This window comes from Natator depressus, chromosome 14 (assembly GCF_965152275.1).
Source record: "Natator depressus isolate rNatDep1 chromosome 14, rNatDep2.hap1, whole genome shotgun sequence".
NCBI classification, from domain to species: domain Eukaryota; kingdom Metazoa; phylum Chordata; order Testudines; family Cheloniidae; genus Natator; species Natator depressus.
Window position 1 is genome coordinate 28,662,662 of NC_134247.1, and position 26,164 is coordinate 28,688,825.

The 26,164-nt window shown below is 44.9% G+C and overlaps 1 protein-coding gene across 2 annotated transcripts; it reads left to right on the plus strand.

The window, feature by feature from the left end:
* Nucleotides 1–7,807: 7,807 nt before the first annotated feature.
* On the plus strand, nucleotides 7,808–17,745 carry LOC141998991 (uncharacterized). 2 transcript variants are annotated; one of them, XM_074972054.1, is made up of 3 exons: nucleotides 7,808–7,990; nucleotides 9,655–9,826; nucleotides 14,197–17,745. In XM_074972054.1, the coding sequence occupies exons 2-3, from the start codon at nucleotides 9,667–9,669 to the stop codon at nucleotides 15,549–15,551; spliced, it is 1,515 nt and encodes a 504-aa protein (XP_074828155.1). In that variant the 5' UTR covers nucleotides 7,808–7,990; nucleotides 9,655–9,666; the 3' UTR covers nucleotides 15,552–17,745. The 2 variants fall into 2 exon arrangements, with proteins under 2 accessions (XP_074828155.1, XP_074828154.1); XM_074972053.1 differs by having other exon boundaries at nucleotides 7,809–7,990; nucleotides 14,194–17,744.
* The last annotated feature ends 8,419 nt before the right edge of the window (nucleotides 17,746–26,164 follow it).

The following is a 26,164-nucleotide window of genomic DNA, read 5'->3' on the forward strand; positions in this document are numbered from 1 at the left end:
TGTTTGGTGGTGGCAGCAATGAAGTCCAAGGGAAAAAGGAAAATAGTTTGTACCTTGGGGAAGTTTTAACCTAAGCTGGTAAAAGTAAGCTTAGGAGGTTTTCATGCAGGTCCCCACATCTGTACCCTAGAGTTCAGAGTGGGGAAGGAATCTTGACAGCAGGTACTCAAAGAGGGAGAGGAGAGAAATAGGGGAGGGTGGGGAGTGTAACAGACCTTTTGAGACTACAGGTTATACAGAGCATAGTCATACAGAGCATACAGATCACTGCTGCTCCTACAACACATTATATGCACATGTTTTTAAATGTTGTGATAGAGCAGCAAAATTAGTTTTCTGAGATCAATGCAAAGGAGTTCAGGATATTTAAATCTGAAAATGATTTGGAAAAGTAAACTTGTCAGAATGCAGAATTTGACAGACTTGTAATAGCCTAAATAAACCTGCAGTGTTGCCGACTCATGTGATTTTTGTCATGACTATGGCAATATTGGGAGATTTTTTGAAACACAAGCTGCTGGCATTGAGATGAGTTGAGACTCACAGGTTTCATTAAATCTAGCCTTTGTGGTTTTGGAAAAAGCCTTGAAAATATGAAGCTAGTGCATCCCAAAGGCCCAGAAACAAAAAGGCAAAGATAAAGGAGGAAGGGAAGGAAGATCCGGGGAACTACAGGCCAGTCAGCCTCACCTCGGTCCCTGGAAAAACCATGGAGTAGGTCCTCAACGAATCAATTCTGAAGAACTTAAAGGAGAGGAAAGTGACCAGGAACAGTCAGCATGGATTCACCAACGGCAAGCCATGCGTGACTAACCTAACTGCCTTCTACGATGAATGCTCCTCTTGCCAGCAAGTTAAAGAAGTATGGGCTGGATGAATGGACTATAAGGTGGATAGAAAGCTGGCTAGATTGTCGGGCTCAACGGGTAGTGATCAATGGCTCCATGTCTAGTTGGCAGCTGGTATCAACAGATAGCTGTAGCGGCACAGGAGCCAGCAAACAGAGCCATAAACAGGGGAGTTTCAGTGGGAGTTTGTCTTGTGGTGCTCGTTTGGGGTTTGTTTTTGCTGTGGGTGGTGGTGTTTTGGTGTGGTTTGTGTTTCCCAGATTAACAGGATTTAGGTGGGAAGGCAATGACAGATACAGAGGCAGCAGTGGGAGTGACCCATGTCGTGGAAGACACACTGAGGATGACTGGATGTGGAAGCTGCAGTATGTACATGTTCCTGGAGGGGGTACCTGGAAAGAGTTTTGTCTGCATGGAATGCCGTCTGATAGAGCTGATGGAGGAAAAGATCAGAGGTTTGGAGATGCCGGTGGAAAGTCTGGTTGAGTTTAGGAAGGGGTTCGAGCAGATTATGGAGCAAAGACATGAGGTATCTGAAGGGAAAAGCTCAGACTTGCAGATGGAAGCAGGACTGAGGAATTCTGAGGGGAGACTGCTGGGTGAGGAAAGTAGTTGGTGGAAGCATGTGACTAAAAGAACCAGGCAGAGGAAAAGACAGGCTAGTGAAGGAGAAATAGAGCTCAAGAAAAGGTTTGTAGAGTTGGAAAATGAAGAAGGGGCTCAGCAGGTAGTCACTGAAGGTGTAATGGCAAGGAAGAAGAGAAGAGTGGCTAATCCTATAGGAAAAGGGGAAGAGTCAATGGAGACTACACCAAATATGAGCCCCAGGAGGATACAGGATGGGTTGAAGGGGATTACAAGGGAGAATAGGAATGGAAAGAACTTGCAGCCAGAGGGAACAGGGGATAGACTGGAGAATAGCATAGTCACCAGGAAAAGGCAGGTCTATGTGATCGGGGACTCTTTACTGAGAAGAATAGACAGGCCTGTAACCAGAGCTGATCCAGAGAATAGAAGGGTGTGCTGTCTTCCAGGTGCTAAGATACGGGATGTAGACCTGAGGTTGAAAAGGATCCTAAAGGGAGCGGGAAAGAATCCCTTCATTATCCTTCATGTGGGAACAAATGATACCAGTAGATTCTCGCTGGAAAGTATTAAGGGAGACTATGCTAGGCTGGGGAAGACGCTTAAGGAAATCGAGGCTCAGGTGATCTTTAGTGGGATTCTGCCTGTTCCTAGAGAAGGGCAACAAAGGTGTGACAAGATTATGACTATCAACAGATGGCTTAGGCAGTGGTGCTATAAGGAGGGCTTTGGGATGTATGGCCACTGGGAGGCATTCATGGACAGATCTCTCGGGATGGACTTCATCTGAGTAGGGAAGGAAATAGCCTTCTAGGATGGAGGCTGGCACAACTGATTAAGAGAGCTTTAAACTAGGAATCTGGGGGAGATGGTTGGGAGACGTCCAGGTAATCTCCACGCCGGATTTTAGCATTGAGAGGAAAGAAAACAAAGTAAGGAAGGATACAGCTGTGGGTAGGAGAATGGACATAAGGAGGAAGGGCAGTGTGGATACCAGTCTAATAGGTCATACTGGCTGTAGAATGACCGTGCCTAATCGGGTACAGAATGTGAGTGAGGCCAAACAGCAAAAATTAAGATGTTTGTACACCAATGCGAGGAGCCTAGGTAACAAAACGGAGGAACTCGAGCTACTGGTGCAGGAAGTGAAACCAGATATTATAGGGATAACAGAAACATGGTGGAATAGTAGTCATGACTGGACTACAGGTATTGAAGGGTATGTGCTGTTTAGGAAAGACAGAAATCAAGGTAAAGGTGGTGGAGTAGCATTGTATATCAAGGATGAGGTAGAATGTAAAGAAATAAGAAGCGATGGAATGGATAAGACAGAGACCGTCTGGGCAAAAAATCACATTGGGGAAGAATGAGGATGGAGTGCAGGTCAAGGATAATCTAGGCATGGCCCAATATCTAAACAAATACTTTGCCTCAGTCTTTAATAAGGCTAATGAGGATCTTAGGGATAATGGTAGCATGACAAATGGGAATGAGGATATGGAGGTAGATATTATCATATCTGATGTAGAAGCGAAACTCAAACAGCTTAATGGGACTAAATCGGGGGTCCCAGATAATCTTCATCCAAGAATATTAAAGGAATTGGCACATGAAATTGCAAGCCCATTAGCAAGAATTTTTAATGAATCTGTAAACTCAGGGGTTGTACCGTATGATTGGAGAATTGCTAACATAATTCCTATATTTAAGAAAGGGAAAAAAAGTGATCTGGGTAACTACAGGCCTGTTAGTTTGACATCTGTAGTACGCAAGGTCTTGGAAAAAATTTTTGAAGGCGAAAGTAGTTAAGGACATTGAGGTCAATGGTAAATGGGACAAAATACAACATGGTTTTAAAAAGGTAGACCGTGCCAAACCAACCTGATCTCCTTCTTTGAGCAAGTAACAGATTTTTTAGACAAAGGAAATGCAGTGGATCTAATTTACCTAGATTTCAGTAAGGTGTTTGATACCGTGCCACATGGGGAATTATTAGTTAAATTGGAAAAGATGGGGATCAATATGAAAATTGAAAGGTGGATAAGGAAATGGTTAACAAGGAGACTAGAGTGGGTCGTACTGAAAGGTGAACTGTCAGGCTGGAGGGAGGTTACCAGTGGAGTTCCTCAGGGATCAGTTTTGGGACCAATCTTATTTAATCTTATTACTGACCTCGGCACAAAAAGTGGGAGTGTGCTAATAAAGTTTGCGGATGATACATAGCTGGGAGGTATTGCCAATTTAGAGAGAGACCGGGATATCATACAGGAAGATTTGGATGACCTTGTAAAGTGGACTAATAGTAATAGGATAAAATTTAATAGTGAGAAGTGTAAGGTCATGCATTTAGGGATTAATAACAAGAATTTTAGTTATAAGCTGGGGAGGCATCAATTAGAAGTAACAGAGGAGGAGAAGGACCTTGGTGGTTGATCTTAGGATGACTATGAGCCGCCAATGAGCTATGGCTGTAAAAAAAGCTAATGCGGTCTTGGGATGCATCAGGCGAGGTATTTCCAGTAGAGATAAGGAGGTGTTAGTACTGTTATATAAGGCACTGGTGAGACCTCACCTGGAATACTGTGTGCAGTTCTGGTCTCCCATGTTTAAGAAGGATGAATTCAAACTGGAACAGGTACAGAGAAGGGCTACTAGGATGATCCAAGGAATGGAAAACCTGTCTTATGAAAGGAGACTCAAGGAGCTTTGCTTGTTTAGCCTAACTAAAAGAAGGCTGAGGGGAGATATGATTGCTCTCTATAAATATATCAGAGGGATAAATACCAGAGAGGGAGAGGAATTATTTAAGCTCAGTACCAATGTGGACACAAGAACAAATGGATATAAACTGGTCATTGGGAAGTTTAGACTTGAAATTAGATGAAGGTTTCTAACCATTAGAGGAGTAAAATTTTGGAATAGCCTTCCAAGGGAAGCAGTGGGGGCAAAAGACCCATCTGGATTTAAGATTAAACTTGATAAGTTTATGGAGGAGATGGTATGATGGGATAATATGATTTTGGCAATTAATTGATCTTTAAATATTCACAGTAAATAGACCCAATGGCCTGTGATGGGATGTTAGATGGGGTGGGATCTGAGTTACAACAGAGAATTCTTTCCTGGGTATCTGGCTGGTGAATCTTGCCCATATGCTCAGGGTTCAGCTGATCATCATATTTGGGGTCGGGAAGGAATTTTCCTCTAGGACAGATTGGAAGAGGCCCTGGAGGTTTTTCACCTTCTTCTGTAGCATGGGGCACGGGTCACTTGCTGGAGGATTCTCTGCTCCTTGAAGTCTTTAAACCATGATTTGAGGACTTTAATAGCTCAGACATAGGTGAGAGATTTTTCGCAGGAGTGGGTGGGTGAGATTCTGTGGCCTGCATTGTGCAGGTGGTCAGACTAGATGATCATAGTGGTCCCTTCTGACCTTAATACCTATGTATCTATGAAGTGGAGTGGAGTGCCCCACAAGTGGAGTGCCCCAAGGGTCAGTCCTGGGGCCGGTTTTGTTCAATATCTTCATTAATGATCTGGAGGATGGCGTGGATTGCACGCTCAGCAAGTTTGCAGATGACACTTGTCACGGAGTCCCTGGGCAATGCTCTGGAACTGCTCCCCATCAAGCAGTCAGGACTCTGGGGAAGTCTCCTTTCTGTGAGAAGCCTGTCTTCAGGACACAAAGTTCACACAGCTTCCACCTTCCTGGGTCTGACCTCAGAGCATTCAGCATCCTCTGCTCCTCCGTGTGCTTCCCACAGCGAGTCCGCTCAGGCGGGGCTCCTGGGGAAGCCAGAGGGTCCTGCACCCCAAATTCGCAGTCAGACGTGACTCTCAGCCAGCCAGTAAAACAGAGGTTTATTAGACAACAGGAACAGGGTCTAAAACAGAGCTTGTAGGTGCAGAGAACGAGACCCCTCAGCTGGGTCCATTTTGGGGGCAGTGAGCCAGACAACCACGCCTGCACTTCACTCCATGTCTCCAGCCAGTCCCATACTGAAACTCCCTCCAGCCCCTCCTCCTCTGGGCTTTCCCCTTTCCCGGGCCAGGAGGTCACCCGATCCTTTGTTCTCCAACCCTTTAGCTCTTACCTTGCGGGGGGGGGGGAGGGCCCAGGCCATTAGTTGCCAGGAAACAGGGTGTTGGCCATTCTGTGTGTCTAGACCCCTGCACACACCTGCCCTCTAGGGCTCTGCAACGACCATACACCCTTATCCCACCACCTAGATACTTAAGAACTGCCTAGGGGAAACTGAGGCACCCCCACACTATTCAGAGGAAACATTAAGAACAGTCCCACTTCGTCACAACACTAAATTGGTAGGAGTGGTAGATACGCTGGAGGGTAGGGCTAGGATACAGAGGGACCTAAACAAATTAGAGGATTGGGCCAAAAGAAATCTGATGAGGTTCAACAAGGACAAGTGCTGAGTCCTGCACTTAGGACAGAAGAATCCCATGCACTGCTACATACTAGGGACTGAGTGGCTAGGCAGCAGTTCTGCAGAAAAGGACCTAGGGGTTACAGTGGACGAGAAGCTGGATATGAGTCAACAGTGTGCCCTTGTTGCCAAGAAGGCTAACAGCAGTTTGGGCTGTATAAGTGGGAGCATTGCCAGCAGATCGAGGGACGTGATCGTTCCCCTCTATTCAGCATTGATGAGGCCTCATCTGGAGTACTGTGTCCAGTTTTGGGCCCCACAGTAGAAGAAGGATGTGGAAAAATTGGAAAGAGTCCAGCGGAGGGCAACAAAAATGATTAGGGGGCTGGAGCACATGTCTTATGAGGAGAGGCTGAGAAAACTGGGCTTTTTTAGTCTTCAAAAGCGAAGAATGAGGGGGGATTTGATAGCTGCTTTCAACCACCTGAAAGGGGGTTCCAAAGAGGATGGATCTAGACCAGTGGTTCTCAACTTTTGTACTGCTTACTCCTTTCACATAGCAAGCCCCTGAGTGCGACCCCCCTTATAAATTAAAAACACTTTAAAATATATTTAATACCATTATAAATGCTGGAGGCAAAGTGGGGTTTGGGGTGGAGGGTGACAGCTTGCCACTCCCCATGTAATAATCTCGTGACCCCTGAGGGGTCCCGACCCCTACTTTGAGAACTCCTGGTCTAGACTGTTCTCTGTGGTAGCAAGTGACAGAACAAGGAGTAATGGTTTCAAGTTGCAGTGGGGGAGGTTTAGGTTGGATATTAGGAAAAACTTTTTCACTAGGAGGATGGTGAAGCACTGGAATGGGTTACCTAGCGAGGTGGTGGAATCTCCTTCCTTAGAGGTTTTTAAGGTCATGCTTGACAAAGCCCTTAGATGTGTATTGGTCCTGCTTTGAGCAGGGCGTTGAACTAGATGACCTCCTGAGGTCCCTTCCAATGCTGATATTCTATGAAAGAATTGAAAATGCATTTATGTTTAAAAATTCTTCATTTGTTGGTGCATGAATCATTACTTTGGAATTACTGAAATTATTGAATTATCAACATTTAATAATAATTAGAGTTGAAATTTTCCTCCCAGGTGGATTTCATCATCCGATGAAGTAAGCTGTAGGTCACGAAAGCTTATGCTCAAATAAATTGGTTCGTCTCTAAGGTGCCACAAGTCCTCCTTTTCTTCTTGCGGATACAGACTAACACGGCTGCTACAACATTGTTTATAATGATTTATAGAAACCAAGGTAGTAAAATGACACTCATCTGGACAGTGTTAATCAAGTGAAATGATGAAGTGCTAAGAACAATAAAAGGCATAAAATAACTTATAAAAACAAATAATTAAAAACAGTGAAAAATCAGTTACTGTAGGAAAAGGGGTCCGTCCAGCTCAGGCAATAGCAAGATCAGATAGGTCAAATTTGCGAAGGTTGCATGGATCTGAATCTTACCTCTATGTCAGCTGACAGAATTAATTTAAACATACACAGACACAAAACACAATTTGTGTGTGTGTGTAAAAAATATTGACTGAATCCCAATTCAGTCTCCTTTGGGCAGCTTAGTACGTCATCTCAGACAGAGACGAGCTGCCTTATCTGGGCAGGGGGCTGCACTGCGCATTAAACATCAAACCATATGGAGACACAGGGTGCTGCTGAGAGCGTCTCCCACTTCCTGAGCCCCAGCTCCAGCACCCTGCCTTTGGTTTTATATATCTGGCCCTCTCCTTCCTCTGCCCTCGCTACACAGTGGCCACATCCCACCCCTCCAATTTGCCCCTTTCTCCCACCTTTATGTCTGTTTTGCAGGAAGCAGAGTCTGGCGGTAGCAAAGGCAGAGTGAGGGGAGGGCAGCAGCTGCTACTGCTGCTCAGCAAATGAGGGTTGAACTTCCTGGGTCAGACGCTGCAGCTGCTGCAGCCTCCCTCACCTCCTCCATTGTGAGCCGGGAGCCGGGGCGGAGCCGCTGCTGCTCAGTGGGGTGTGTGCGGGGAGAGCTCTTCCCCAGCGCCCTTCGGGGCCCAGCCGGGGGGGGACTTTCTCCGGGGGCTGGACCCAGCCCCTGGGGCAGCCCTGGGCTCTGCCGACACCAGCCCCTGAGCCGGAGCCTGCAGGTGAGGGGAGAGACCCGGGGGAAGGGCTGGGGCCGGGCAGGAAAGTGACTCTGCACCAACGGCCCCTCCTCGCCCCAGCTCTGCTCCCGGGGGGGGCGGGGGTCTGCGAGTCCCGGAGCTGCTGCTGCTGCCCTCCCTGACCCCCCCGGCTCTGCCCCCCTGAGCGCCTGCAGGAGCCGAGCCAGCGCCGGGAGAGCGACCGCTCCGGGCCGGGCCAGGGACCGAGTCTCCCAGCCCGAGGGGAGGGGAGATGGGGCAGAGACTGGCAGGGGCAACGGGGTTTTTTTCCTGGACAAGCTGAGGCGCAGGGAGAGGAAAAGCCAGTTCCTGTCTCTGCCTAGTCTCCGCGGTGCTGGGGGGATGCGCTGCCCTGGGGACAGTGTCAGGGGGAATCTCTCAAAGTGGATCCTTGAATCTTTACAGCTGGAGCACAGAGTGACACTGACAGTTACTGTTGGCTGCACAATTTCAGACTAAAGGAGCCTCTTCAGTTGCTTATAACATCCTCACAGTTACTAGATGCATCTGGCCTCTCATGTAGTCTGGCAATTACTATGTTTATCTTTACAGTTTCTGTCCTCTGTGAATTTATTTTGGAAAGTTTGATGAGAAGCCAATTAGCCTGTTAATGAAAAGGGAATGGGAACAAAAGCAAGTTACAATTTTACCATTACAAAAAGGATTGTTTCCTTTTAACCAGTTCTAGCGCTTTAAGAATTTCAACTAGACATTTTACATTGACAACGAAGGAATTCCTGTGTCAGACACAGTTCTCTCTCTAGTCTGGCAAAATCTCTTTTGCCAGAGACTTTTTAGAGAATGTAGGCAACAGCCACAAATGTGATTCATGGGTGGGAGAAAAATCCTTACATTGAGAAACATCAAGAGCTCAATATGTTTAGTTTATCATGAAAAATAAATATATTGGAAGACTGGGAGGTGACTTGATTACATTGTATGAGTACCTTCAGGGACAGAAAATAGTGGTAATAAAGGGCTAGCATAAGCTGGTATCTGGACGCTGAAGCCAGATAAATCCGATTAGAAATTAGGCATAAATTTTAATAGTGGAAGTGATTAATCTCTCGAACAAATTACCAAAGAAGTGGTAGATTCTGTTTCTTGATGTCTTCAAATCAACAGTGGAAAATATGAAAAAATTTTCATATTCTAGAAAATATGTTTTGGCCAAACATAGGCCTTTGAGGAGATGCAGGGTTAGCTGGGTAACAGTTAATGGTCTCTGACATACAGAAAGTCAGACTAGATGATCCAGTGGTCCTGTCAGGCCTTAAACTCTATAAATTTTAGGATATCATTCCACAAACACTCACGTGTTTAATATCAAACTTCCGAGTGGTCTCCTGGATTTCACTTAATCTCTGTGACTGAGAGGATTTAAAAATATCTCTGTGGGTTTAGTTCTGGTAGGAGGAGATGGGTCTGTACTATAAATAAAGTGATGAAGGATGGGATCTTTAAATACAGGAGCACAATTTAGACACCTAAATCCAAATGTAGGCCACTAATTTAGCATTCCCCTAGAATGGTAGAGAAAGTCTGGGGGAAATCAGGGTTTGAAATGGACTAAATCCCTTCTGAAACTTCCCCGTCACACTTCTTGCCCTGACACGTTGCAGAATAACATCCACATTTTGCTCCAGGTCATCCAGTCCATGGAGAGACAGGGAAGGGAAATGGCTGCAGTGGAGCTGGTGACCTTCGAGGAGGTGGCTGTGTATTTCTCCGAGGAGGAATGGGCTCTGCTGGACCCAGGTCAGAGAGCCCTCTACAGGGATGTGATGCAGGAGAATTATGAGACTGTGACCTCACTAGGTAAGGATTCCTGTCCTCTCTGGTATTAGAAGCTGGGGGCGGGAGGGCTGAAAAGTAGCTGGGTTGTCTTCTGTGCAGGGTTCTTCAATGATTCTCTCCCCCCCAGCCCATGCTTCAAGGGGTCAGTCTGTATACTCCCCAGCTCCTGTGTGTGAGAGACTGTCCCCTCCACATGCCCTCACACAGGACAGCAGAGTCAGGGATATAACAATGGTGCTACCCTTCCATAACCAAGGTTTTCAAGTGAGACAAACTCACTCTCTCTTCACCGTTCCCGAGGTTACTTCCGTCCTCTTGGGCCTCTGAGCACTTTGTGACCTCAGAGCTGGACATGTGTCTCAGCTTTGCCTAAGTGGCCAGATTTTCAAATAAGCTTTATCTACATCTTGCCTACGTTCTGCCTCAGCCAGTTGTTTTAGCAGGAGGTACCAAGGTGTTCTTCACTCTTCTACTAGTCAGGAAGGGCATGGACCAGTGTCATGGGGCTGTGGCCAGTTTCTGCTAATGCTTTTTTCTTGTGCCAGTGTGCTGAATTCTTGCAAGGAGGCTGTTGTTCCTGGTGTCTGTCCCTCGCTGGGGTTGATTTCTGTGAAATTATGATTTCTCTCAGTGAGAGTCATTGAGCTCTGCACTGAGTGAGGGCTTATGAAGTAATTTAAAATCTGGGAGTACTATTTGTGGAACCTTACTAGAGTAGAAAAAAGTGAGGAGGGGTCTTGTGTTTCAGGCGCTGCACTTGGAATCAGAAGACCTAGGTTCAGTTTCATGCACTACTACACACTTGAAGCTCTTGTAAGTCTCTGAGGCTGTGACTTTCAAAGATACCCAAGGGAGTTAGACATCTAGCCCCTGCTAACTGGGTTGTCAGGCCACTTTGAAATTCAATTTTAACCTCTCTGGTCCCACAAAAATGAGCTGAGGTCTGGAAAATCTGCCTTCGAGTAAAAGCTTTGCTTCACTACCGTGCTAAATCAGCACCACTGCGATTGATGCTCTCCCATTGACATAATTACTTCTCCTCAATGAGAGGCGGAACTTATGTCAGCAGGAGAGCACAGACACTGCATTAGGTCGATTGTAAGTTACATTGCTCAGCGGGCGGGGTTTTTCACACCCCTGAGCAATGTAATTTACATCAATTTAAGCCATCGTGTAGACAAGACTTGAGAGACTTATGGAGCTCAGTCTATTAAGTTCATCCAGAAGAAGGTTAAGAGGTGTTTTGAAGACATAGGTGTCTACATGAAGAGAAAATTTCTGATACCAGAAGGCTCCTTAATCTAGCAGCCAAAGTCAGAATGGGATTCAATGAGTAGAAGCTGAAGATGGGTGAATTCAGGCCAGTCATAGTCGATGGAGTACATTACTCAAGGGTGTGGTGGAGTCTTCATCATTTGGATGTCTCTTTCTAATATAGTCTAACTCAACCACAAGATATGGGATTGATGGAGCAATCTTTGGGTGAGGTTCTCTGGCCTGTGTTTGATACAGGAAGTCAGACTAGATGTTCATAATATTCCTGTCTAGCCTGTACATCTAAAAACATATGTTTGCAGATTTGTACATTAGTTGGAAAGCCAGTCAGTCTTGTGGCTGGTCTCAAGGCCCAATTCAGCAAACCATCACTAGTCACAAAGCACATACGCAGGTGCTTAATTTCATGAAAGTCAATGGAACTCAAGTGCTAAATTTAAGAGATTTGCTTGACTGGGCACCTGGGAGATTATGGGGATGCAGTAGTTGAATTTGTTGGGATGCATCTTGCATCTAGGGAAAATATGACTTGAGATCAGCAGAACAAGGACAATGGACTTCAAAAAGCAGACTTAGAGAATTAGTAGGTATGGTTCCATGGGAAGAAAATCTAAGCAAAAAAGGACTGAAAGAGAGCTGACACTTTCTCAAAGAGACAATATTCAAGGCACAGCAGCAAACTATCCTGATGGGAAGAAAGGTAGAAAAAATAGTCAAGAGGCCAATATGGCTGCATCAGGAGATTTTTCAATAACCTGAAAATTGAAAAGGAATCCCACCAAAGTGGGTACCTGGAGAGGTTGTGAAGGATGGAAACGAGAGGGTAGTAGAAGCATGTAGGGACACGACTGGAAAGGCTAGGGCACCAAACGTGTTGCAGATAGCAAAGAATGTAAAAGGCAATAAGAGGTTCTTTAAATACATTAGGAACTAAAGAAAGATGAAGGAAAGTGTTCTCTACTTGGCAGGGAAGGAGAGCTAATAAAGGGCAACATATTTTGCTTCAGTCTTAACTAAAAAAGTTAATTGTGACCAAATGTTAACCACATCTGCTATTAAGAAGGAAGGCACACAGGCCAGAATAGGAAAAGAACAGGTTAAAAAAATACTCTGTTAGATTTATTCAAGTTGTCAGGGCCTGACAAAATTCACCCCCAGGTACTTAACCAACTAGATGAAGCAATCTTGAAAGCAGGATCAATTTTCTTTCAGAACCTATTGAGGAGAGTGAGGTCCTAGAGGACTGGAGCAGGGCAAACATGGTACCTATCTTTAAAAGGGGAACAAAGAGGACCTTGGGAATTATAGATGAGTCAACCTAACTTTGATACCTGGAAAGATTCTGAACCAAATTATTAAACAGTCAATTTGTAAGCATCTAGAGGATAATGAGATAATAAATAATGGCCACCATGTATTTGTCAAGAACAAACTAACCTAATGTCCTTCTTTGACAGGGTTACTGGCCGAGTGGCTTGGAGGAAGCACTAGACATGATTTATCTTAATTTTAGTAAAGCTTTTGAAACCGTTCTATATGACCTTTCTCATAAGCGAACTAGGGAACTGTGATACAGTACTACTGCTGAGAAGGAACTCTGAGTTATAATGGATCACAAATTGAATGAGTCAAAAATGTGATGTAGTTGTGAAAAAGGCTAATATGCTGAGGTGTATCAACAGGAGTGTCATATGTAAGACCCAGGAGGTAACTGTCCTGATCAACTCCGCAGTGGGGAAGTCTCAGCCGGAGGACTGTTTCCAGTCCTGGGTGCCACATTTTAAGAAAGAAGTGGACAAATTAAAGGGAGTCCAGAGGAGAGCAACAAAAATGACAAAAGTTTCAGATTTTGTCATGTATATTTTTAGTAAAAGTTACAGGCAATAAAGAAGAATTCATGGAAGCTGGAGACCTGTCGATGATTTTACTAAAAATATCCGTGACAAAATGGGGAGGGAGAAGGCTCCAGCACCCATCGCTGCTGGGGCTCTGGAGTTCCCCACCGCCCATGGTGGCTGGGCAGCTCTGGGGGACCCACCATTCCTGACAGCTTGGAGCTCCAGGGTCCCCCCACCACTCATGGCTCGGAGCTGCGGGGGGCCCCCACTGCCCACGGTGGCCATGAACTGTGGGGTTCCCCCACCGCCCATGGCGGCTTGGATCTCCCCCCACCCTCAGTGGCCACCTGGATCTGAGCCACCATGGGCAGTTGGGGGACTCCGCAGCTCCGAGCCACCGTGGGCTGAAGTCATGGAGGTCTCTGGAAGTCATAGATTCCGTGACTTCCCTGACCTCCTTGACAAAATCATAGCCTTAGACATAATGAGACATAATCCCCAGCCCAATAAGCTCACAAGGTATCTTCCACGTCTGGCTTGTGTTAGGGATGACTTGTGTGTGTTGGGAGAGGGTGGTATATTTGGCAGTGATGGAGACTTGATTGTACCCCATATGTCTAGAGAGCAAAATGATTCTGCTCATCTCCCTAGAGAAATATGTTATGGCAATTCACTAGGCTGAATGGATGAACCCTTGGTCTAGACCAGCGTGTCAAGGGGTCTGACTGATTTATAGCCCAATTCCTGTAGTGTGGGGGTGGGGAGAGGAAGGACCCTTTCTGGGTTGCTTATTCAGCTCCTGGATCTGGAAGTAGTAACAGCACTCACCTTAATGAACAAGATCAGCACTTATTTCCTTCCCCCACCGATGCAGGATTTCCAGTTTCCAAACCCAGTGTGACCTCCTGGCTGGAACGAGAGGAGAAACTGTGGGTCCCCAGTCTCCAGGAATGGGGGATTCTGAGAGATGCCTACACAAGTGAGGAATCAGTTACAGAAACCAATTATTGAATCCTCATGGCAAATGTCACTTAGGCATTTTCATCAAGGCTGTCTGACCCTTCAGCCCCTGCCTTCATCTATATTTGAAGGATAGGTCCCCTCCTCTCTCTCTCCTCTGGGGCAGGTTTTGGAGGTGGGTAGGGTTCAGCTGCTGATATTTCAATCTCCTCAGCAGTTATTTTGATTTGTTCTGCCCTTTGCTGTTCCCCTTTCTGAGGTTCCCGTTCCCCCTGGCACAGGGAATGACTTGTGTCTGGATTCTCTTTGTCTCAGCAGGTGATAGGATGGTGAATGAGAACAAGGAGGAGAATCAGGAACATCCTGAGCAATTGGAACCGCACAGGACATCAGGAAGATCTGAACGGGAGGCTTCCCAGATTCCTGAGCATGGAGATGCTGCCCCTCTGGTCTGCACTGACTTTTGCATGCAAGAAAACCAGCCGGGGCAGAGACAGTGTAAATCCTCTGACCAGAAAATATGGGTCAAGAAAAACAAAGACACTGTTCAACAGAGAATCCCCATTGGTAAGACACCCTACACATGCGGTGACTGTAGGAAAAGTTTCCGGTGCAGATCACAACTTACTAGGCACCAGAGAACCCATACAGGAGAGAGACCCTACACATGCCTGGACTGTGGGAAAAGATTCAAACAGAGCTCAGCCCTAATTACACATCGTACAGTCCACGAACGAAAGAAGACCTATAACTGCCCTGACTGTGGGAAAGGCTTCAGTCGGAGCTCAACCCTTATTCAGCATCAGAGAATCCACACAGGAGAGAAACCTTATGAATGCAGTGAGTGTGGGAAAAGCTTCCGTGTGAGCTCAAATCTTCTATCGCATCAGAGAACCCACACGGGGGAGAAACCCTATGAATGCCCTACTTGCGGGAAAAGCTTCATTCAGAGCTCAAACCTTCTATCACATCAGAGAACCCATACAGGAGAGAGACCCTACCAATGCAATGAGTGTGGGAAAAGCTTCAGTCAAAGTTCATCCCTTATTAAGCATCAGAGAATTCACACAGGAGAGAAACCCTATAGCTGCCCCGACTGTGGGAAAAGCTTCAGTTACAGTGTAGAACTCAACGATCATCAGAGAACCCACACAGGGGAGAGACCCTACAAATGCAATGAGTGTGGGAAAACCTTTAGTTGCCTCTCACACCTTCGATCACATCATACAACCCACACAGGAGAGAAACCATATAACTGCCCTGAATGTGGGAAAAGCTTCACTCGCAGGTCAACCCTTACTACTCACCAGAGGATCCACACAGGGGAGAAACCCTTTAAGTGCTCCGAATGTGGGAAAAGCTTCCGTGCAAGCTCAGCCCTTTCTGAACATCAAAGAATCCACAGTGGAGAGAGACCCTACAAGTGTCTTCACTGTGGGAAAAGTTTCTATAACAACTCAGCCCTTTCTAATCACCAGAGATCCCACACAGGTGAGAGACCTTACACATGCAATGAGTGTGGGAAAAGCTTTAGAAGCAGCTCACACCTTCTGTCACATAAGAGACTCCACAGTGGTGAGAAACCCTATAAGTGCACTGACTGTGGGAAAGACTTCCGGCACAGCTCAAACCTCAGTACACATAAGAGAATCCACATAGGACACGCACCCTAGAAATGTCCTGGCTAGGATTGGGACAAGTGAAGGACCTTTTCTGATTCCCATGAATCTTAGAGTCAGGCCAGGCTGGAGTGGCTATGTAACTAAACATTAAATGTTTATTAAAGCAGAAAATGGAATCATCTTCCTGGGACAGAGCCATGCAGAGCAAGAGGCTGAGATAAGATTTGCACATTGTAACTGCATTTGATTATGACTTCTCAAGAAACTGTGAACATCCTCCTTCATCTCCCAGTTTTACTTTTGATGTTCTCACAGGGGTAGTCAATTATTTTTATCAAGGTCCAAATTTCTTGGTCAAAGTATAGTCAAGGTTCAGGCTTCAGAGCAAATAATAATAATAAAAAACAACAATAACAAAAAGATTTTTGGGGCCCATTCAAAAGTGTCTGGCAGCCCGGATTTGGCCTATGGTTGACCTGTTGACTCCCCCTGACCTAGAACCAGCTTCATTTTATAGAATGTGACTTCTAATTTATACTTGATAGTGTTTTAGACCTCGATGCTCCAAGGGACTGAGGTGCTGTGACACTTGAGGATTGCAATACCTAACTTTTAGGTACCTGGAAAATCACAGATACCACACTGGGATCCACAAAGCCTGAGTTAGCAGGCTAGGCTCCATAGAAAATGAATGGGGTGAGATAGGCATTTTAGATTGTGATTCACAAAGGCCAGCAGGTGGGAAGCCACCAAAGCTAGCCAATGGGACATGCCAATGAAAGTGGTGTGGTCTAAGCCCCATCCCTCTCACAGAGATAGGCGCCTCTCTGGTCTTGCAATTCATGATGGGGCATGTTCTGTTAGGCATGTTCAGAGGCCATGTAACTCAGCACAAAACAACGGGGGATTGAGGAGGAGACAGACCACCTTCTTTGTAACCTTTAGCACAGATGTGGAAGACCCTTAGTTCAAGTCCCCCCTCCACCTGATGAGGTAAAAGAATTTGAACATGGATCTGCCAACTCTCAGAGTAGTACCCTAGCCACAGAGCAAGTCTGGCTGTGGGACTCACTCAGTCTATCCCAGTAAAACAGTTCCACTATATATAAATACTTAGTCATTGGGCCAGAGAGAGAAAGTGAGATTAACTCAATAGTCTTGTGGCGAGATCACCTACCTGTCAGGTGGTAACCTTGTCTCCAGGTCCTTTGCTCTAATGACTCCTTACATTGATGTTATCCTAACTTCCACCATGAAGAAGACTGCACACTGAACAATGGAACGAAGGGTGAGAAATTCCACCTACTTAAAAGTGCAGAAAGATTTCAATTCTTATTGCTAAAATTCTATAGGGAATTTCTGTGCTTCAAAGGAAGTCAGAATTTGGCCTTGGAGAGAATAATTATTGTTTTCCTAGAACACTGAACCCATTGGAGTTGAGTTCTATTCCATAAAACCAGACTCTTGGGCTCTTAGGCGCTCTTAATTGGAAAATACCAAACTCATACAAACCTAACAACTTACTTCCAACTATAAAATATTTCCTAATTTCAAATGGTGCAAAAGAAAAAAGAATTTCACTAGCAATAGTGATTTAAAAAATCGAGCCTTAAAGCAGTTTAAGATTGGGGGAAATACTCTGAAGAGCATAACTGGGCTAATAGAATTTGAAAATGACAACATTGTAACAGGCTTTGTCTACACTAGCACTTTTGTCAGCAAAAATTGTGTGGGTCAGGGGTGTGGGAAAAAAACACACCCCTGACCAACATAAGCCTCACTGACAGAAGCACCAGTGTGGACAGCACTATGTCGGTGGAGACAGTCTCCCGCCGACGTAGCTACCGCCGCTCATTGGGGGTGGTTTAATTATGCTGGTGGGAAAGCTCTCTCCCGCCGGCATTGACTGTCTATACAGGAGACATTACAGCGGCGCAGCTGCTGTGGTACAGCTGTGCTGCTGTAAGGTCCATAGTGTAGGCATAGACTAAAACTGAGCTGGTGCTGATTAAACCGCATGCTTTCCACTGTAGCTGCCAGAGTTATTCTTCACACCTTGCGCCTGTGATGGTGATGTCACTTCACTTAGTTTACTGCTTAATAGAGCTACCCTTCAAATCTTTTTGGTTTGATGAGAACATAACTAAAGTTCAGCTGTTCTTATTGTGTTGTTATATTTTTATGACAGGTTTCAGAGTAGCAGCCGTGTTAGTCTGTATTCGCAAAAAGAAAAGGAGTACTTGTGGCACCTTAGAGACTAACCAATTTATTTGAGCATGAGCTTTCGTGAGCTACAGCTCACTTCATCGGATGCAGTGAGCTGTAGCTCACGAAAGCTTATGCTCAAATAAATTGGTTAGTCTCTAAGGTGCCACAAGTACTCCTTTTCATATTTTTATGGAAATTCATTGTTTGATTACTTTTTGTTCTCTTTCAGCTCAGTTCCTAACTGTAACTGCAACTGAGAACTTGTAACTTTGTTGTTCACTGTTCTACTCTGTCCTGTATTTTACACTTAACCCCTGTGACTGTTCTGTTTTTTACAAGTGTGAGTGACAATTACTTGCAAGTCCTTTGATCTCTCACCCTTGTATCATTACTCTGTATGTGTGAGGTGAGGAAAGCTGTCTTCTAACTTCAAAATCTCACTACAATCTTTATTTGTGTGTGTTCTAAACTTCAGAATACTTTTATGCTAATTTCAGTTGTGCTGTGTATTTTTAACTACAGAATAATATAATGTGTTAATACCTCACACTACACAGTAGTCTCATTCCAATCTTGGTTTATGAATTTAACTAATTCCTATTTTCTTTGTCTACTTTAAATACCAAAAGCAGGGTACTTTATGATAGTTCTTTCTATATATGAATGTTAGTGTTTTTCTGTGGAATTATCTTGAACAATCTCTCTCTCTTCTACCTATTAACTCAAACACCAAAATCTCCCTCTGCAGTACACTATCTGCCTATCAACTTTCTAAGAACACTCCCTAAACCTGCTTGATTAACTTTAATTTGAAAACTTTGGTTACTCAAATTGCTTTCTGATCTTTCATACTTATAAAATTGCCTACTAATTCCATAAAATCTGAGTTAATCCCCTCTGTTTTACACTGTTGCAAGGGACTGGACTAGATGACCTCTCGAGGTCCCTTCCAGTCCTGTGATTCTTGTACCCCCAGCTTTTGTATGTTTCATTGCAGCCATTTCTAGCTAGAAACGTATCTAAACAATGCTGAATTTTGAGCTATAATAATTATATACATTTGAATTTGCCTTCAGAATGATCCTTAGCTTCACAAAGTTACTTTCTTAATACAGAAGTAAAAAGTCATTGTTTTGCTAGCTTTTGTTAAATTTACACTATATTCAATTTGATGTCCTATCCAATTTATCTAGTTTTGTCCAAATATGTTTTTAGTTTAAAAGATTTAATATCAAATTAATTAGTTTTAATCTAGTTATGTCATTGAGTTAATATTTGGTTTTCTGATATTTCTGTCTACTTGTTGAATTCTGTTGTTAATGCTTAGCTACTAGTGAATTTTAATTAAGTGAATATCATTGAGTTAAATGCCCATAGATGTTTCAGTTTTATACTCAGTTTTGTAACACTAGTCCATTCTATATAGTTAACCGAATTTGTTTTAATTTCCTTTCTGTTTTAGAATTTCAAGTTTAGTTAAGAGGTTGTTTTAACAGTTACTACATTTTATCAGACAATTTATTTACTTTTTTTTTAATCTGGTGAATCTCATTCACATAATCTTTGTTCATTCAATTGCTTGTTGGTTCCTTCTCTTATTTTTGCTTACTTAAATAAGTGTTTCTTTATTTAAAGTCAATTTCAATTGTTTATTTTGGGACATCCCTTAGTGTATAGAAAAAAGAATCCTTGGAAAATTTTTATGTGGTTACTTTCTGAGCGCAGTCAGATTAATAATCATAATAAATAATTCCATTTGTTGGTCTGATTTTCCTGAACTCAACATATGAGAAGCAAGTAATTTATGATTACATTAATTTTCTCCCAATTATGAATTTTGATAATTATTTAGAAATTTTACTTTGAAAATTACCTGTCATCCAATATATTTAGCTTACCCTCTGCATCCCTGTTAATAAACCATTTTTCTGTACACTTGGACATGAGAAAGGTGCTATATAGCTATACCCCGAGTAGCTGCAGAAGTGTAGTGGAGTTGTAATTTGGAAGACTGAAGGGAAGGAGGAGAAAACTGCTGACAAAGCTAGAGACTGCTGAGCAATGCCTTTATCTTGTGATAAGTGCTTGGTGTGTTCCTCACAACATCTGTGAGAGCAGATGACTGGGAAATACAGGTGGAGGGACTTGTCTGGCTGTTCATAAGATCCAGAAATGGGCCTTTACAAGGTGACCCAAGTGGTAAGAGACACGGGGTCAGGGATATGTTGTGCTCCTACTTGGATGGCAGAGTGTAGTGGTAGAAAATGAATGTGCTTTAACTAAGGAAAAGAATCCAGTGACTCTGTGAAGATTTTATTAATTGATTTTATGAGGGGAGCTGTACCTCAGTGAAATTTTTCAGCTGAGTTGTACATGATAAAAAAAGTATCCATTTAACACAACACAGGACAAATTTCAAACCTATGGACATGTGGCAGAACATACCCAAAGTGATGAGTGCACACATGGCTATGCTGGTGGGCTCACAAAAAGGTGTAGGTGGAAACTGTTCTTCTTGTCTAGGTGGGAGGAGTGGAATGGGCAGGGCCTGCCATCTGAGAGAGTGAAAGGGGGTCCCAGTATCCTGAATTCTTGTCCTTTGTGTTCTTGTAGCACTGCTGGAGACAGGCCTGCCGATGGGGGTGGAGCAAAGGACGCAAATGTCCAGGGGCCCAGGAGCCCCTTGCCACCGCCGGCAGCGCAGCAGGGCTAAGGCAGGCTTCCTGCCCGCCCTCACTCAGCACTGCTCTAGGAAGCCGCTGGCACCTCGCTATGGCCCCTGGGGAGGGGGTCTCTGCACGCTGCCCCGCCTCAAGCTCTGACTTCCCAGCTCTCATTGGCCGGGAACGGCAGCCAATGGGAGCTGTGGGGGCAATGCTTATGGGCAGCAGCGCACGGAGACTCCCAGGGCCCCGTGCCTAGGAGCTGATGCCAGAGGAGATGTGCTGGTTGCTTTCGGGAGCTGCCCAAGGTAAATGCTGACCCCCTCCTGCACCCCAAACCCCTGCCCCCACCTAGAGCCTGCACTCACACCCCATCCTGCACCCAAATTCCCTCCCAGAGCCTGCACCCCCTCCCACACTCCAACCCCCTGCCCCTGGTGGGAGAGAGCGAGCGACGGAGAGGGGGGATGGAGTGAGCAGGAGGTGGGGCCTTGGAGAAGGGGCGGGGCAAGGGTCTTTGGGTTTGTGCAATTAGACAGTTGCCAATCCTACTGGGCAGGCATGTGGAAGCCCTGGCTGTGCTGGAAGAGCATGCCCAGCAGCACAGCCAGCAGCTTGCTGGGCACCAGCACCGCCCAAATGTCAGGCGGATCATGTCCATGCGGGCGCAGCTTGTGCGTGCGTGGGAGCCCATTGACTGTGCTGCCCTGGGGCCCAGAATTGCTGTCAGCGGGCTTGGCTGGAGATTTCTTTGGTGCAACATTGAGCCATGTCTTAGGAATGACCCTTCTCCCGCATGTGCTCTGCCAGGCGCGCACAGATCCTGGCATTCTTCTGACACGTATTCACATGGACAGGCTTTAAACTAGGTTCATCGGGGGAAGGAGACCAAAGCCCTGAGGTAAGTGGGCAAGTGGGATACCGGGAGGAAGCAGGAGCAGGACAGCACGAAAGGGGAGGGCTCCTGCCTCATACTGAGAAAGCGGGACGATCAGCGAGTTATCTCAAGTGCCTATACACAAATGCAAGAAGCCTGGGAAACAAGCAGGGAGAACTAGAAGTCCTGGCAGAGTCAAGGAATTATGATGTGATTGGAATAACAGACTTGGTGGGATAACTCACATGACTGGAGTAGTGTCATGGATGGATATAAACTGTTCAGGAAGGACAGGCAGGGCAGAAAAGGTGGGGGAGTTGCATTGTATGTAGGAGAGCAGTATGACTGCTCAGAGCTCCGGTATGAAACTGCAGAAAAGCCTGAGAGTCTCTGGATTAAGTTTAGAAGTGTGAGCAACAAGGGTGATGTCATGGTGGGAGTCTGCTATAGACCACCGGACCAGGGGGATGAGGTGGATGAGGCTTTCTTCTGGCAACTCACGGAAGTTACTAGATCGCAGGCCCTGGTTCTCATGGGAGACTTCAATCACCCTGATATCTACTGGGAGAGCAATACAGCAATGCACAGACAATCCAGGAAGTTTTTGGAAAGTGTAGGGGACAATTTCCTGGTGCAAGTGCTGGAGGAACCAACTAGGGGCAAAGCTCTTCTTGACCTGCTGCTCAAAAACCGGGAAGAATTAGTAGGGGAAGCTTAAGTGGATGGGAACCTGGGAGGCAGTGACCATGAGATGGTCGAGTTCAGGATCCTGACACAGGGAAGAAAGGAGAACAGTAGAATACGGACCCTGGACTTCAGAAAAGCAGACTTTGACAACCTCAGGGAACTGATGGGCAGGATCCCCTGGGAGAACAACAATAGGGGGAAAGGAGTCCAGGAGAGCTGGCTGTATTTTAAAGAATCCTTATTGAGGTTACAGGGACAAACCATCCAGATGTGTAGAAAGAATAGTAAATATGGCAGGCGACCAGCTTGGCTTAACAGTGAAATCCTTGCTGATCTTAAACACAAAAAAGAAGCTTACAAGAAGTGGAAGATTGGACAAATGACCAGGGAAGAGTACAAAAATATTGCTCGGGCATGCAGGAGTGAAATCAGGAAGGCCAAATCACACCTGGAGTTGCAGCTAGCAAGAGATGTTAAGAGTAACAAGAAGGGTTTCTTCAGGTATGTTAGCAACAAGAAGAAAGTCAGGGCAAGTGTGGGCCCCTTACTGAATGGGGGAGGCAACCTGGTGACAGAGGATGTGGAAAAAGCTAATGTACTCAATGCTTTTTTTGCCTCTGTCTTCACGAACAAGGTCAGCTCCCAGACTACTGCACTGGGCAACACAGCATGGGGAGGAGGTGACCAGCCCTCTGTGGAGAAAGAAGTGGTTCGGGACTATTTAGAAAAGCTGGATGAGCACAAGTCCATGGGGCTGGATGCGCTGCATCCAAGAGTGCTAAAGGAGTTGGCAGATGTGATTGCAGAGCCATTGGCCATTATCTTTGAAAACTCATGGTGATCGGGGGAGGTCCCGAATGACTGGAAAAAGGCTAATGTAGTGCCCATCTTTAAAAAAGGGAAGAAGGAGGATCCTGGGAACTACAGGCCAGTCAGCCTCACCTCAGTCCCTGGAAAAATCATGGAGCAGGTCCTCAAGGAATCAATTCTGAAGCACTTAGAGGAGAGGAAAGTGATGAGGAACAGTCAGCTTGGATTCACCAAGGGCAAGTCATGCCTGACTAATCTAATTGCCTTCTATGACAAGATAACTGGCTCTGTGGATGAGGGGAAAGCAGTGGACGTGTTCTTCCTTGACTTTAGCAAAGCTTTTGACACAGTCTCCCCCAGTATTCTTGCCAGCAAGTTAAAGAAGTATGGGCTAGATGAATGGACTATAAGGTGGATAGAAAGCTGGCTAGATTGTTGGGCTCAACGGGTAGTGATCAATGGCTCCATGTCTAGTTTGCAGCTGGTATCAAGTGGAGTGCCCCAAAGGTTGGTCCTCGGTCCGGTTTTGTTCAATATCTTCATTAATGATCTGGAGGATGGTGTGGATTGCACCCTCAGCAAGTTTGCAGATGACACTAAATTGGGAGGAGAGGTAGATACGCTGGAGGGTAGGGATTGGATACTGAGGGACCTAGACAAATTAGAGGATTGGGCCAAAAGAAATCTGAGGAGGTTCAACAAGGACAAGTGCAGAGTCCTGCACTTAGGACGGAAGAATCCCACGCACCGCTACAGACTAGGGACCGAATGAGTAGGCCGCAATTCTGCAGAAAAGGACCTAGGGATTACAATGGACAAGAAGCTGGATATGACTCAACAGTGTGCCCTTGTTGCCAAGAAGGCCAATGGCATTTTGGGATGTATAGGTAGGGGCATTGCCAGCAGATCGAGGGACGTGATCGTTCCCCTCTATTCAACATTGGTGAGGCCTCATCTGGAGTACTGTGTCCAGTTTTGGGCCCCACACTACAAGAAGGATGTGGAAAAATTGGAAAACGTCCAGCGGAGGGCAACAAAAATGATTAGGGGACTGGAACACATGAGTTATGAGGAGAGGCTGAGGGAACTGGGATTGTTTCGTCTTCAGAAGAGATGAATGAGGGGGGATTTGATAGCTGCTTTCAACTGCCTGAAAGGGGGTTCCAAAGAGGATGGATCTAGACTGTTCTCAGTGGTAGCTGATGACAGAACGAGTAGTAATGGTCTCAAGTTGCGGTGGGGGAGGTTTAGGTTGGATATTAGGAAAAACTTTTTCACTAGGAGGATGGTGAAACACTGGAATGGGTTACCTAGGGAGCTGGTGGAATCTCTGTTTTTTGAGATTTTTAAGGTCAGGCTTGACAAAGCCCTGGCTGGGATGATTTAGTTGGGGATTGGCCCTGCTTTGAACAGGGGGTTGGACTAGATGACCTCCTGAGGTCCCTTCCAACCCTGATATTCTATGATTCTGTGTGCTTCTCTCCCCAGAAGGCAAGGCAATCCAGGACCACCAGATGGGACTACACAGAAGCAGGGGAAATAGTTGTTATAATGGGTATGTGACTGCTTATGTGAACTCTCCACAAGTAGGACTCATACAGGGGTGCACATGGCTATGAGCCAGCATTTAAATGTGGAGATGTCATCTGGTGCAGATCATCTTGGACCAGTAGTGGGCTCAGAGTTCAACATGCAGACTCACATGGGTGTGAAGCATTGCCATGTGGGATAGCAGTGGGAGGACTGCCAGAAGTGGTGTAGTTAATCCAAAATAGGGACATATGCACATGAACCTTATACCACTAGAACTCATTGTGGAATAGAGTAATACCAATTCCAAAGAGGATTAATTAAAGTGGGAAAAGATACTGGATAAATCAAAAAGAACTCTTATTTCTGAACTCAAGGCAGTTTATGCCAAAAATACTAAAGTTCTACTATAATAACTATCCCATGTAGACAAGATTGGATTTTCCCTTTTTGGCCCCATCCTGCCCATATCACTCAGTGATAGGAGAATGGTTCCGTACTGTCAGGCTCAGTTTTGTTCTGCAATTTCTTGACTGCAGCTTTAGCAGAAAAATCCATCCCTTGCTAAAATAATTCTGGTTCAGGGCTGTAAATAGCAGCAGGGGGCACATTTCACTGGGACTCTAGCTCATTGGCTCTGGAGATTTCTCTCTGCTCAGGAAGGAGGGAAGCAATCTAGCCATATTCCCCCCAGTGCCACCAGAGGGGAGAATAGAGAGGGAGGATCTTTATGTGTAGTCTCTAGAGGGTTCTGATTATTACTAAGGGAGGGGAGGCTGCTCTATGAAAAGCTGAAAACAGAGAGAATAGAATAATAGAATATTACGTTGGAAGAGACCTCAGGAGGTTATCTAGTCCAATCCCCTGCTCAAAGCAGGACCAACACCAACTAAATCATCCCAGACAAGACGTTGTCAAGCCGGGCCTTAAAAACCTCTAAGGATGGAGATTCCACCACCTCCCTAGGTAACCCATTCCAGTGCTTCACCACCCTCCTAGTGAAATAGTGTTTTTGAATATCCAACCTAGACCTCCCACACTGCAATTTGAGAGCATTGCGTCTTGTTCTGTCATCTGCCGTCACTGAGAACAGCCTAGCTCCATCCTCTTTGGAACCCCACTTCAGGTAATTGAAGGCTGCTATCAAATCCTCCCTCACTCTTCTCTTTTCCTTACCTTTCCATTAATGTTGAGGTATTCCCTTACATTTTTTAAAAAAATAAAAAACCTGTGATTAATAAAAGAGAATTCTTTTTGTTTGCAATTGTATTATTTGTTGAGGCAAAGATATATGTACAGATATTTATAACTGAGGTCTTTTGAGCTTTTCAAAAAAATTAATTGGTTAATAATATTATGATAGTTATACCCCAATCATAATATTAGTATAGTGTGGTACCACTTATATTAAAAAAGTATACAATTGAATTTTGTTGCAACAAAATTAAAACAAAAAGTAGTCACATGACACACACACACCAACAAAGAACAACATACATTACATACAGGACAAACTTAAAACTAAAGATGAATATACAAGAAAGGCAGTAAGAGCTTTATTATTAAAGTAAAGCATTTTAGCAAACAGATAAAAAAAGAGTTAAACATCTAAATAAGCAAGTTATTACCTTTTTATTAAATTTTTTTAATAAGAATTGATAATGCATATTAAGTTATTTGCCCAAGTTGTATTAATTTAGTAACTTAAGGCATTTTCCATTACTTTATATAAACTTTATTTTAAAACTTTGCTAGATGGAAATAAGGAAAGCCCATGTTTCAAATATTAGTCAGTGGTTAGGATTAGAATCAGAGTCTGCATTTCTGTTGCTTTGCAACCATATCTTCTAGAAAGTTAGGAGTATTTCAGGCTGTTGCATTCCTGAAGG

Coding starts and splice junctions, on each gene's coding strand:
- LOC141998991 (XM_074972053.1), top strand. CDS start 9,667: ATGGAGAGACAGGGAAGGGAAATGGCTGCAGTGGAGCTGGTGACCTTC. Junction 9,827..14,193: donor TGAGACTGTGACCTCACTAG/GTAAGGATTCCT, acceptor TCTTTGTCTCAG/CAGGTGATAGGATGGTGAAT.